The sequence below is a fragment of the Ciconia boyciana genome, chromosome 10 (genome assembly GCF_034638445.1).
Source record: "Ciconia boyciana chromosome 10, ASM3463844v1, whole genome shotgun sequence".
Taxonomy (NCBI): Eukaryota; Metazoa; Chordata; class Aves; order Ciconiiformes; family Ciconiidae; genus Ciconia; species Ciconia boyciana.
In genome coordinates this window covers 23,336,838-23,350,865 of record NC_132943.1, presented here as the reverse complement: position 1 = coordinate 23,350,865, position 14,028 = coordinate 23,336,838, and the positions used below count along the sequence as shown (strand labels likewise).

The 14,028-nt window shown below is 36.6% G+C and overlaps 1 protein-coding gene across 1 annotated transcript in view; it reads right to left on the bottom strand.

The window, feature by feature from the left end:
• The window catches only part of MYO3B (myosin IIIB), a 191,736-nt gene that overhangs the window by 82,950 nt on the left and 94,758 nt on the right, over positions 1-14,028 (bottom strand). The window contains exon 23 of the mRNA XM_072874911.1: positions 2,446-2,525. Coding sequence (XP_072731012.1) covers positions 2,446-2,525 — 80 coding nt within the window. The remainder of the gene's footprint in view (positions 1-2,445; positions 2,526-14,028) is intronic.

The following is a 14,028-nucleotide window of genomic DNA, read 5'->3' as shown; positions in this document are numbered from 1 at the left end:
GAATTTGAGCTTCTAAATTGGATTCTTCTCTGTCTAGAAAAGCAGAGACTCTCAGTGGTATTGTTGTTGGAGGTTCAGCACTCACAATCTCTCAGTCGTATCTGGAATATCTGCTGGCCAATAAAGGGTGAGCTTATGCTCTGCCTTTTGGTCAGTAGGATACTGTAAGCATCTCCTTTTCACAGCTGCTTATTTTCACCAAACCTGTAGAATCTTATGATCTTTGAGACTGTCACTCTGTCAAATATGGTTTACTATAGCCTGCTGGGTTCAAAAGGGTTTTGTTTTGGTTTGGTTTTTTTTTTGGGGAAGGGAGTGAACACACAGAAAGACAGATGGTCAGAAACAACTCACAGAGGAGGTGTAATACAGTTTCTCAGAAAATCAGGGTAAAACCAGTATCATGAGATTCCTTTTTCTATGGATGGAGTTATAAATTCAGATCTGTGAAATCTGTAAGGACCAGGATCAATTTCCAAATCTTTTTAATAAGAAATATTTGAAGTTTCCATTAGAAAAATTCTGATAGACCCTGAAGCTAGGGAGATTTTCCTGTAAGAATTTTTAGAAATTGTGTCTCTGGTTAATTTATAACATTGTGTGTCTATAAAGCCATGCAGGCAATAATCACATGTACAGCAGGCAATAGGCTTTATCACAACTGGCTTGATAGAAAATAATAGAACATAGTAAGAATGTAATGAATCTTGTCTTTTAAATCACTAGCTACTCTTTTTAAACTAAAATGAAGAATATTTCAACTGTTAAGTCACATTTTTACATGACACTAGTAGTGACGTACAATATACATTTATACAATTATAACTGAAATGGAAAACAGCTTGACCTACAAAACACAAACTGTTCCGTCACTAAAAAAAATTGCTTATAATGGTTTTGAAACAATATTAAAAGAATGATTTATGACATCATGTCACTTTATGAAGTCACTGAAAATTATTACTTTCACATATTGACCACACCTGCTGCTGGCATGGTATGAAATACTGTAAAACCAAAAAAAATATGTTAAGCAAACAAGCTCATCAATTGAATAATAAATGAAAATTTCCAAACTTCCAAACAAAATTATTACTTTTGGGCTTTTTTTTTTTTTTTTAAGAAATTGTAAAATAGTAATTTAAAATCTTTTTCCTGAAGTTGTTTTAATTAGAATTTTTATGAATAAGAAAGAATTTTCAGCTAAAACCAATTTCAATTAACATTTTCTGAATAGTGCTGCACTTATGCACGTCTTTTAGCTCCTTCTTTAAAAATTTGAAGGGTGAGTAAAAACCATTTAAACACTACTAACTGACTGTGTTTATTAAAGCTCTAAAAGAGAACTGCTTTATTCTGTTCCCACTCTATCAATAAAATGCATGCTTAGAAAGTTTATGCTGAATATAGCTGGATGTGGAAGACAACGTGTGTATAATACAAGAAAATTGGAAAGGCCATTATCTGTTCTTCAGCACTGAAAGTGTTTATACCAGAGAGGAAATAAATCTCCGAAATCCACATCTGTATTTCCAGGTACAGTGAAGGATATAGATCTCTGGGTAACATGCCTTACTGTATCAACATTTGAGCATGAGCTCCTAATAACAGAAGAGAATAAAAAGAAATAGAAAACCCCGAACATAAAATTCTGTAGACTTTTGAACAGTTGCTGTTAGCACATTTGTTTTTAAAAATTATTATTGTTTGTTTTGGAGGCAAAAAACCCCCTCAAACTCTTAACTAAGCTAACTCTAACAGTACTACTTCGGAAGCAGGGAGGGGGTGTACATGCTATCAGCTTGAGGCACAAGAGTTTTCCTCACAAATTAAGTGTACTCGGTTGGCAACACATCCTCTTAACTCCCATAAAATGATCCCATCCTTCTGCAATTATGCCACATACTTTTATGGCAAAATTCAGCAGCGTTTAAATTCTACAGTTCTTCTTTTTAAAGAATAGTGGTTTTACAAAGTCTTTCCTTTCTGGTCATCTATCAGTCACAAATGTCCCCTGTTTTTTTCACTTGCAAGTTGAATAAAAAAGGAACAGATAATTTTTTTTATTTTGCCTTTCATACTGTTAAATACACTATTCAAATTTTATCTAATTGAATCTCTTCCTAGGCCAAAATTGCCAGAGGAAAACCTTGACCCCATTGAAATAAAGAGGAATATTGCTATCAATATCAATGTAACTGAGATTTCACTCCAAAAGTCTAGAGATTAATCAGTAGTAAATTGATTCTTCACTGGATTCTACAACAGGGTCCTCACTAAAACTGGAAACAGTGCTCCCAGCTGAGGTGCATGTTTTCTGATATTAAGGCAGACTCTCATTTGGTAAGAACTTCACTAATACCTACATCAGCTAAGCATCGTGTCCATAGTCTCACTGTAATATTTTATGAACAATTGCCTGTCTTCAAAGGGAACACTACTAACCTTGATACGCCCAGAACTAAGCTGTGGAGGCAAAGACCTAGATGCTGCTGTCACTCTGGCTCTTGCTTGTGCCAAGTTACCTGTTCAAAAAGAAAGAAATACATACTGCAAAAACTGTTCAAGAAGCTTAGCAGGGAAAAATTTGTATGGTGGAAAATCTGTTTGTACAATAGTACTAAAAATAGCAGACATCACCACACTTCTTCCACACCCTGCTCGTTACCAATTGTGCCTGCAGAGCATTCAGCACGGGCATGACAGAGTGCAGTGTTGATTTAAAAGGGAGGAAAAAGTCAGTGATAAGGTGGTATGTCACTGACCTTAGCTACTGAGCTGATGAAAACAACGACAGCACAAAAGCATACAGCTCAATCACTAGTAATCAATTTCTCTGTGACTCATTGAGAGATTTAAAAGAGAAAAAGACAGCAGAAACAATCTTGTTTCTATGAAATCATGTGGATCCTGAAGTGTTTAGACAGCATCTTAAGCTCACAAACTAATGAAAGAGATGAGAAAATGATAAGACGGTATCTTTTTTGACCTTTTGACATATAGGCCTGCTTAATCCCCAATCTTATTGTCCCTTGGGGTTTTTAAAGACTGACTCAGTTCCTCAGGCAAAAACATACTGTGGTGTCAACTGAAAGACGAATGCCTTTTTTTTAAATGTACAGTATGACGTGTCCTAAACTTCTTCCTCTGTACTTGTAGAAAGCCAAAGTCATCACAAAATAGCTTTTCAAAATAAAGGCTCAGAGATGAGAGAGGAAGTGATACGGGACTGTGCATATGCAAGACACTCTGTATATTTCAAAGTTTTAGCAAGTCTAGCACAAGATGTCCAAATGTTTTCTCTGGCTATATCTTCAGAGGCTAAACTGTGATTAATAGCATTGAAAGAACCCTTTGAAGCAGGATTGGTGACATCAAAGCCCTAATCCATGGGTGGCAGGATTTTTATAATGAGTGGGAAGCATTTTAACACATTTCAAAGGATTTACAGCATGAATAAACAATAGGCCTCTGCAGATGTACCACACACCTTTCAGAACCAGAACACATAAATAAGTGTCCACTTTAATTTAAATGTAAATAAAGTGTTAACACTTCTTTCAGATGCTAAGTGCCCTGTTTGCATCAACTCCAGTGTTTAGCTGTTTGCTTTACAGAAAGCCAGTACCTCTAAACAGTCTTCAGAGCTATGCTAAACTATATATTACATAACTGGTAAGGAGGCAGGATGGGAAAAGTGAAAACCAAGAACACTTATTGTTAGTAATTATTCCATAAGGGAGCAGAGCAAACCCAGTGCCCACATAACACTGAAAGGAACTTTTGCTCTCACTTTCCTCCGAACAAGAAAAATACCAATCCCCTGAAAACAGTCTGGGGGCCAGCACTCAAACACAGCAATGAAATTCTTTGGAGCGATTCAAACTTTCTGTATTCATTTTAAAAAGTATTTATCTTTTAAGCTGCTGGCATTGGGATTGACACAATGCTGCAAAACTGGCACGTCATTTCCAGATCTAACAGTGTATGTTACCTGACAGTCTAAATCACAGTGCAGAACACAAGGTATGTCCACGTTTTTGGAAACTGCTTTAGGCTATACTGTGTAGGTTGATGAGAACTGCAACTCTGTTTTGAAAATCTTGTGTATATATATATATACACACACACAGAGTACATATGGTATATACATGTATCTCTAAGGTTAAAATGAGGACTTCAATGAGCAAGTAGTTGGTGAATTTATTTTTCTCTTAGCTGTAATTTTGACATTTTTGTATGTTAGAAATTACTCTTTTGTGCTTTTTTTGGCTAAAGTAGACAACCTGGAAAGGTTGTTTTTGGCTAGGCTTCAGATTAGCAAGTCTAAGGCTTGAAAGCCTTGCACTGGAGAACTGATGACACAACATGGGATAAAAGAGGGGAGTTGCGGGAAGAAACAAGTTTGAATTAGATTGTTTAAAATGACTAAAATTTTGTTGCATTTTATAACAAGTTACAAAACTCTAATAAACAAATAAAATTTAGAATAATAAGACAGTTGCTCAACGTTCACCACACTCACTGCTGGCAGGTTTCTAGGGTTCATAATTAATATCCCTGAGCTCTCCCTTAGTTCCTCACGCAAAACCAAAACTAAAATTAACATTTCTGATCTGGCAAACCAAGCAAATAAATAAATCTTGTTATTCATCAAAAATCTTTAATGACCTCATAAACCAAAAAAAACCCAAAAGTGGTCAGTTCCTACTTAAAAAAAGAAAAGCTTTACGTATCGTGATTTTGTTCATTAGTTCCTCCTTATAGGAATGGATTCTTATCAGTGCTTATTTCATGTGTCAAGTGAATTCCTATGTAATTACTAACTACTGAATTGCAGCATCAGATGAAATCCATAGAAAAAAATGTTATTAGGATTTTCTTTTCCAGATCAAACACAAAATGATGCTTTAATAAAAGTTTGTGAATTAGTCATCTCAAGTAGTTCATGTTCAGGAAAATAACTACCTATCTTTAACATGTCTAAGCCATTAAAACTAATAAACAGAACAAATGTGGTTTGAAAATTAGTCTACATAATAAGAAATGTTTCACCCAGAGTCAGCATGGTGTTTATAGTGAGTAAACATTTGGTACCTGTCCCTGCATTCCATTTTCATTTACAAGGTCATTTATTTACACACCAAAAATAATTAAATGTTATTCCACTTCATGAAGAACATCAATATTTGAAGAACAAACGTTTTTAGATAATAACATAGCCAGTTAAAACTGCCATGGGTTCTTTGAAAGGTTAAACTGGTTAAAGGTTAAAAGACTGCACTGTGCCTTTCAGAAGTTTAGCTTCACACCTATTATATGGTCAACACTTTAGAGAAAATAAAAGTGACATCCATGTAGACTTAAATAAAATACTACCTGTATTAAATCCAACTCCATAAAATGGACCATTTAAGTCATTTAAAACCCTCTCAAAATTATCTTAGTTTTTTTTTGAAAAGGCATTCATGAGGGAGGGGAGAGAAGTTAATGGTTAAAATTAGGATTTATCTTTTAAACATGTACATATTTAATTTTATTCACATGCATTTCCTTTTCAGTTCAACAGGACTGCTCATCTGAAAAATTAAGGCTCCTACCTATGTGCCTGCCGGATGAGAGACTAAGGTCTCTGGGATTCATTTGTGTCAGTGGGGGAGTCAGTCAGGCCCAATGTTTCTCTTTTTTCCCCTCTGTTCAATAAAGTTAGGAATGTCATTAATGCTTTGAGAAGTTTCAGTCATTAAAGTTTGTGAAATGCCCTGAGAGCTTCCAACAGAAAGAGAAGTAGCAGCACAAAAATCTATGCACTCACTGGCTAAGCTCACTGTGCCAATGCTCAGCAAAACTCCTTTTGTCTTGAAGCTGTACAAGAGATCTCACATCTCTGCAAACATATTCCTCACTGATGCCTCATGTCAGCTAGGTGAAAAAGACCATACTGTCAAAGCACCGTACCTCTTCTACTATGCAAAGCCAAGCAGGATAAGTTTTGAAAGTATTTCAAGTATTTACACAGCACAGAAAGAAGAAATGGGTTTTCTTTTTTCAGGTTGGACTTCGGAAGTGCTCTCTAGATTTCAGAAAGGACTAGTCAGCATTCCTGGCTTCTCACTTGCATCCCTGGCACTTACTCACTGTGTGATCTGGCTGAATTAATGATTTGTCCAGCCGTTGACTTTCCATACTAATTAGGAAAAGTACACTCTCTGGCTGGATGTTCTGTTGCTTACGGTTTGTCAGTGCTTCATTATTCTTAGGTGATGGGTTCTATAAGTAGTATCAAGCAAATATTAGTAATATTAGCACTGTATTTATAACCTCATTTTGGTTATGTCTGCAATAGATCACTCCTCCCAAAGTAAGAGCATTCCAGGTAAGAATTACATTAAGCTTTGATACAACGTTTAGTTTGTGAAGTGCAAATCACTTAGAGAAAGAGCCTAATGACAATGTCACCTTACTGTACAAGCTGTACCAGGGATATTACCATTATATAGAGGGCACAGTATTCTTTCCTTATCCTCATATATTTTATTAATTTCTTTCATGCTTCTGGTTCAGATAAAGAGGGGTTACTTGAAACACCATGTAGATACAGTATAATATGGTCAGAAATGCTACAATGCATTCATATTTCATTGACACTACTTCTAATCACAGCTAAGCACTTGCACTCCAGAAGAGGTACAGAGTCAGACAATGTCTTTGACATACACAGATTCTTCTCTGTCTTTCCTTTCAGTACATTTTATCTAGCCTAAGGAAGTCGAGTGCTTATCTCCATAATGCATTTTCATCTTCTGCTACTGTAAGACTAAGCTTTTCTCAGCTCGCCTATAAATGAATACATGTACTTTTTTTATTGGGTACTAATTTGAATCTGGTCACTGACTATCAAACTCTATTCTTTTCAGTCACTGAAGTAATTTAAGCTAATCTTGTGGAATAAAAGGTAAGAATCCAATTTTCTCATATACTACACATTTTACACAAGAATATAGTTACAAAAATACTGTCTGTAGAATACAACTATCAATACAGACACACTTCCACTGCTGCTTATTCTGAAAAGAAAATCACTTCACTTCCTATTCAGAATAAGTAAATAAAAAATGAGAAGTAGTATTTCCAAAACCAGATCCATATTACAAAACAGAATCTGATAACCATGAAAATTTAGCAATAGTGAGGCCCACCTGGGAATAACCTAATAATGAGTAATTGCTTCAGGAGCAAAAAGATGCACTTTTTGTCCCAGATTATTTGAAATGAAAAATCCATGCCATAGTGAACTGACAAATTCTGATCCTGATTCTCAATTAGACTAAAGGTTTCTTTAGTCTTATTAGCATGAAGTAGACACAGATCATATTTACAGATACTTAAAAGCTTTACATTGCTAGACTGGGATTGGAGAACCTGAGTGTAAATTCAGTGCTGCTATGCTTTCTACTGCATATGTCACAGACACTTCAGTGGTCACTTCCCACATTAGTAAGGCACACACTAGTAAACACACAGCATGATGTTTACAGCAACAAATAAAACTTTGCTTGTAAGCATCATTGCTGCTATGTTTAAATATTGTTTTAACACAGTAGGCTAGTAGACTTGTAGAAGGCCAGGGAAGACACTGACAGCAGCTGAGATTAAATGAAGGTCAAACTGCCTACTGTATTCCAAGATAGGTAAATGTATGATCTCAGCAAGTAAGGTCTTAACTTTTACCCTTACCTAGTAACAAAGAACAGATTATGGTATATAATTAGTTAGTGGTAGTGCCCAAGATATTTTTAAAACACAGCCTTGAGTATTAATGGCTATTTCAAGCAACATGCCCAATTTTCCAGCTAAATTGAATCAGACATGTAGCCATCTACTCGATAGGGAGTGTGTTCACTGAAATGCAGACATTTCCTGAAATATCACAGGCACACGTGATCATAGGATACACAAGCAAACCTTATGTGATTCTCAGAACATTGTAGTCCCACGACATGATCAAACTTACAGACAGCAGGCAAAGCACGTATGCTATAGCCTGATCACATGATAGACAGGTTCCCAGGCACAGGACAAGGGAGGGCCACGTGATTCTGGAAAAGAGGGTGGCAGAGGGGGAGCAGATTGCCTGCTGGACAAACTCTTTATCTGGCCACAGCCAGGTGGGCATAGGTTGGGCACCTCTGTCCAAACACAGGACTAATGACAGGAGTGGCACGCTAAGTACAGCTGAAAGCTATCTGAAGCTGCATCTAGCCAAAAATGAAAAAAAAAGAAAAAAATTGTTTGGAAAGTTATAGTGAAGTTATAAAGAAGTTATAGTGTAAACAATGCTGGAGTTTTCTACTGCTTGATGCCCAGCATTTTCTTTAGTCAGGCCTGTAGTCTGACTAGCTGGAGACCTGGCTAACTGGCTGAAGACTGACTGACAGGCTGGCCACAGCCTGATCTGGTCAGTATCCCAGTTGCTGCATTACAGAACAAAGTGGCACAGCTTTTTATGATTTATACATCGTCAGAAGACACAGGCCGTTTCTTTCAGATATGGTCCTTAGCAACTTCTGTGCACATCTTTGGTAGTGTACCATTTGATGCTGTTGGATGTAATCAACTCAGGACAACAAACCTTGAAATCTCCAGGGCACAGCAGACAGTACAGAATGCTGCAGTTTGTGTAGCTGGCAAAGTACCTCACCATCAACACAAGGTTTTCTGTTGCCCCAGCAGATTGCCCTGGTTCCTGTACCACATCTGGAACTGAGATTAGAAGAAAACTACAGAGGTGTATTTTCTGTGAAGACTTCATTGTTGAGGAATTCTCAGTTTTCAGCATTAGCCAAAGCTGCCTTATTCTAATTACCTCTATTCAGGACAGACAACAAGTTTATTTCTTCTTCCAGAGGTATGTGGAAGAATACTTCCAAAAACATGTACAGGTTGAAAATATGATTACCACACATGCTGATTCAGCTCTGGTCTCCCTCAGTGTTTCATGTAATTGACATCCTTTCTCTTCCATGTTATGTAAGATTTCCCCCCCCCCAAATCATACATGCTTTATCTAGAAAAATAAAAGTTTGATTAATAAGAACATGATAGTTATCTCAGTATTTTACCTATGCTCCGCTCCCTCACCAAAATGAACCAACAGCAAGGATTCTGGTAGCTCACACCTCAGCATCTTGTCTCTGACGATCTCAGAACTGTCCTTAAACACTAATTAAGCTTCACAGTACTCAGTTTAACCTGAGGCCAAAATAATTTTCTACAAGAACACTGAATAAACAGGAAACCCAGGAGAAGTCAAGAACTGTGATTTCCAGCCCACTGTTTGTATTTCTAGAGTATGCTGCCTTTCCATGCAATGTATAGAACATTTTATGGTATATATTCCATCACTTAGGACCTGCTGCTGAAGCTGCTCCATACATACACAGTCTGATCAGAATCCTACTAAAGCCAGTGAAGATTCCCAATAAATTCAGTGGTAAAAATTCAGTTATAAAGATGTCACTGAAAGCACATGGAATAAAATGGAGGAACATTTTCTCTGACCTCACTATGACTATCAGTCTTCTCAGTGGTTGAGACCCTAAGCTAGACAGGATAAAAACGGTGTCAAAACCAGGTTTTGACGCTTCAAGAGAAGAGCTGTCTTTAAAAGTCTTAATTTAGGATGAAACATGGTGACAGAACTTTATGAAAGTCCCAGGCCTCCCCATTTTTGAAATCTAGGCATTAATGATGTTGACTACCAATTTAATCAAGTCTCAAAGGCTTCTCAGCTGAACATTTGCTCCTCCGGATCTCAGCACTTTCATATATTATGACAGATAGCACAAAATGAGTTATTTTTGTGGTAAGACAAAATATTATTCTCATTTATATTTGTACCTCCACACTTAATGAAACAAATACTCATTCATACAAACACCCACAAATGCATTTTCTATCTTTGACAGACACTCTGACCTGCTGTCCAGGCAGTTCAGTTATAAGCTCTTCTATGCCAAGCCAAGTCAGGTTGGAATAAGTAAGACAAAGTCAAATAATAAGTAAAAAGATAATGCTGGTTTAGTAAAGTACTGACCTTTATTCTTACACCCTACAACAAACTGTAAAGAAAATGGATAAAAGTACAAAATCATAGCGAGACAGCACACACAGGGTATGAAATACTCTGAAACAAATACACAAAATCCAGCACAGAGGTTTGTTTTCCACCAACTACATTAACCTCTTCGATACATTAACCCCTAATTCAATTATTTTGAAAGAGTGGGAAATATAAGCACATTCTTTGTAAAGGACACACCAAAAAACATTATGGATATTCAAACCAGCAAGGTCATCTGAATATTCAACAAATTTATCTGCCCTACAAACTCATTTGCAAATTTAAAAATAATTGCTCTTCTAGGATGTGATCTTGAGAGCTACTGAATGCTTCCAATGATGTACTGAGCATCTTTGACACAGTTTGACCTTACAGCACATACTGCCTGTAGAAACTGCCTAGTAAACTACTCATTAAAACAACTACTGTATAAAGTTCTCTGAATATTTCTCTATTTAAATTCTGTATATGCTGCACAGTGAGATCCCACAGTCTACTAGTTAATATTAAAAACAGTAACATCTTCTGTGTAATACATCTTTTGCTTCCTCAATATCAACACATTTTGAATTTAATTAGTATACGATGAAGTGTTAAGATTAATTATTGTTACTACTGTGAGATAATGTTAATTATAGAATTGAGAAGTTAGGCTAGAAACATGAAAATTGAAAACATATCTCCTCTCTTCTGAGAGAACGGTAAAGAAAAATTATTCTCAAGATTTGTTCTACAGAGAATGGCCTATTATGAATCAAATAAGTAAGCTCATGAAGATCTGTTCTTAAACTTGCCCACTTGTACTTTTTTTAGGGTTCAGTTTGCAAGCACTTGGAGGAAAAAAAGAAAAATCTATGCCCTTTTCCCATTTTCAGTACAATGTAATCTGTGAAGTCTCATATTAAAAACAGTAGACTTCTGCTTGGGCAACACCCTTTACCAAACATAAACATGATAAATCTAACTTGACCCTTCTCAGCTGTTGTGCTTAGTGCCATGCGCAATTCCGGAGATTCATTGACACTCTTTATTTATAGGAAGTTATTCTCAACAGTAAATAATTGTTATGTCTTATATAGAGCTTTAGCAGGACTGAGACCTTAACTTTGATCTGATAGATGGTTCTGTTTCTAGATGAGTTCCATTTTTAGTGCTATTTTAGGGCATGTTTTGGATTCTACTGTTAGCAAGCCTTATGAGTATCTGCGTACTGCATTTTTCCTATGACACAAAACCTTAGGATTTGAAGAAAAAGAAACACTGAACTGTAAAATGCTCAACTGAAAGACTAAATAAAAAGTAATCCAACACTCTACCTCTCAAACTCAGTTAAGCTACATTTAATTTAGTTTACTGATGTCCCACATCTGCAACCCAGTAAAGGTCACAATTGTTACGTTGCACAGCTGTGGTTTAAAGCCTCTCTTTGCACACAACACACTGGCAGCAAAGCAAAAACGATTAACTTTTATATGCTTTTAACATATGGACCAGTTAGAAGTAGGAAAGCCTCTGTGTCCTGAGTGAAAATATATAGCTTCCATTAACTTGACCCAAATTCTTACAAAATATAAATTCTGATTCATCTTTAAGTAGAGAGATTATAATTACAATGGCTTTGTTTCCGATTCATTTGACTTAGAGTGCCTGCAGTTATCTCTTAGAGGTGAAAATACTAACACAAAAGTATAATTATAAAATGATTTTATTGTAGTATAAATTAGTAAAATTAAGATGTATTTGAGTCTTTTGCTCTATTGTGATGTGTGGAATTAGGAGAAAAAAAGCCACTAAGCCCAAATGGAAACATGCTATATTTCAGTGCATAAGTATGACACACACCAAGCCAAGAGACCTGCCACTACTTATTGCTAGAGGAAGGGCTTGTACTCAATAGGAGTGCACAGTGACAAACATGACACGTCAAATCATGATTCCACTGAAAACAATGACAAAGCATCTGCGATTTCAACTGGCCAAGATTTCACTCTATGCCCAGTCGTATCTGTTCATGGGACTGAAATGCAAGAAAATTCATTTGTTTCCCTCAGTTTATGACTCTTCATGAGGAACCGCTGCTATCAAAGTTACAGACAAATTAATATTGAGATAGTACTCTTGTCACCAAGGAGTGCTGAAAAGCAGTTCTTGAAAGAGATTTTGCAAAAGGCCCTAGTTCTTGTGTTCTTTAGTGTGCATAAAGAAAGCTTGAAACATTTTTTTCCACATTCTCTCTCAGCACATGGTCTTTTAGGTTTTGGGTTTTGTTTTTTTTTAAATTTTGTTTTTTTAATATGAGACATAACGTTGTTTATAATTACTTTTTGTCTGAGGGCTGTAAGCAGGGCTGGAGACTCAAAGGCACAAAGACCACAGACTAAAAAAATCAATACTGAGAAGGGGAAATGACCTTTAGGCAGGCTAATTATAATTAATTTGTTTTTGAAAAATTTTCCTCCTATTTTGGACAAAAAAATTCCCTTGTTAAAACATCACTATCCTAACTCTTCAGTGAAGGTTGTGAAAACTTTCATCCCAGTTCTCTTTGACAGATTATGCTCAAATATCTACACACCATGAACAAGGAGCGTTTATTAGCAATGGATGATATATTGATACTATATCACTCTGAATGTCTGAGCAATATTCAATGCTACCAAAATTGTTAGACATGACATTGCTGTAGTGGTAATGGTACTCAGTTCTGTATTTATTCTACGCAGCCAAGCCCAGCCCTTACAGATCCTCAGAGCTAGGACAGGGAAGTTTCCCAGCATCTCTACTCTGGTACTGGGAAGGCTGGAGGATTTCCCCTTCCCTCCCTCCAGGTGGCAACTCTCCCCCCTCTCTCCAGCAAGGACCTAAGGCAGAGCAGAGCAACCCTAACAAAAGCCCTAAAGGTCTGTGAGTCAGAGAAGGGGAAAAAGTCTGCAGAGATTGTGTTTCAAGAGTAGAGAATCATGTTGTGCTGCAGCTTTTCTGAGAAGATGAAGCCCCTCTGGCACACCTCCCTGTCTCGCCAGCATGATCTGGTCAGCTGGGGAACATAAGGTAAGAGAGAGGAAAAGTGGAGAGGGAGCTGCAGTCTCAAAAAGCACCACTCATGCTTTGCCCAAGCAGCCGATGGTACCACCACTTAAAGGTGATGCTGCAAGAATTCTTGAATATCAGGACAGCGAGTCAAATGGCCTGACTCCTCACTGATACCACTAGTGAATGTACCAAGGCTCTCCTTAATTTTCCCAATTAAAGCCCTCTTCTCTTACAAGGAGACTCTATTTTCTAGATCACATGATTCCTTTCCTCTCTGATGCTTTAGCTGCAACAGTGATAAACTAAAACTAAAGACAAACAGGAATGCATTATATCTGAATGTGAACACACATATTCAACTGGACTAGTGGCAACGTTTTTTTTTTTTATATGCTCTACTTCTTTCTTGTATTTGGAGTAAATTCTGTCTTAATTTCAGAATATACAGAGTTCTCAGCACAAGAAGCTGTGTCTGTAGAAAAAAGTGACAAACATGGAAGCAACTGGGAGAACTGGTAGGTTAAACCAGAATACGTTTGTTCAGTTTTGAGGTTAAAGGTCCCTAGAAAGTGCAAACAGATTCCAAAACGTGCTGAACGTGCCTAAGTTTCCACTGAAAGATGACAAAACATGCTCACCACACTACAAAATTAGTGCCGTAATGTTTAAGTTCCGGTGTCTCAAATCAGTAATTGTGCACTCTCTTAACCATAAATTACTATTATAAATGTATATTTAACGTTTTACTGTTAGTTTCTGGCCCTTTAAACTACACAGTCTGCTACTGTGAAATAGAAGCATTTGTTAAGAGGGGATAAGTATATTTGATAAATTACAAGGATTAACATGATCTTAAATTAGTAAAAGAATTT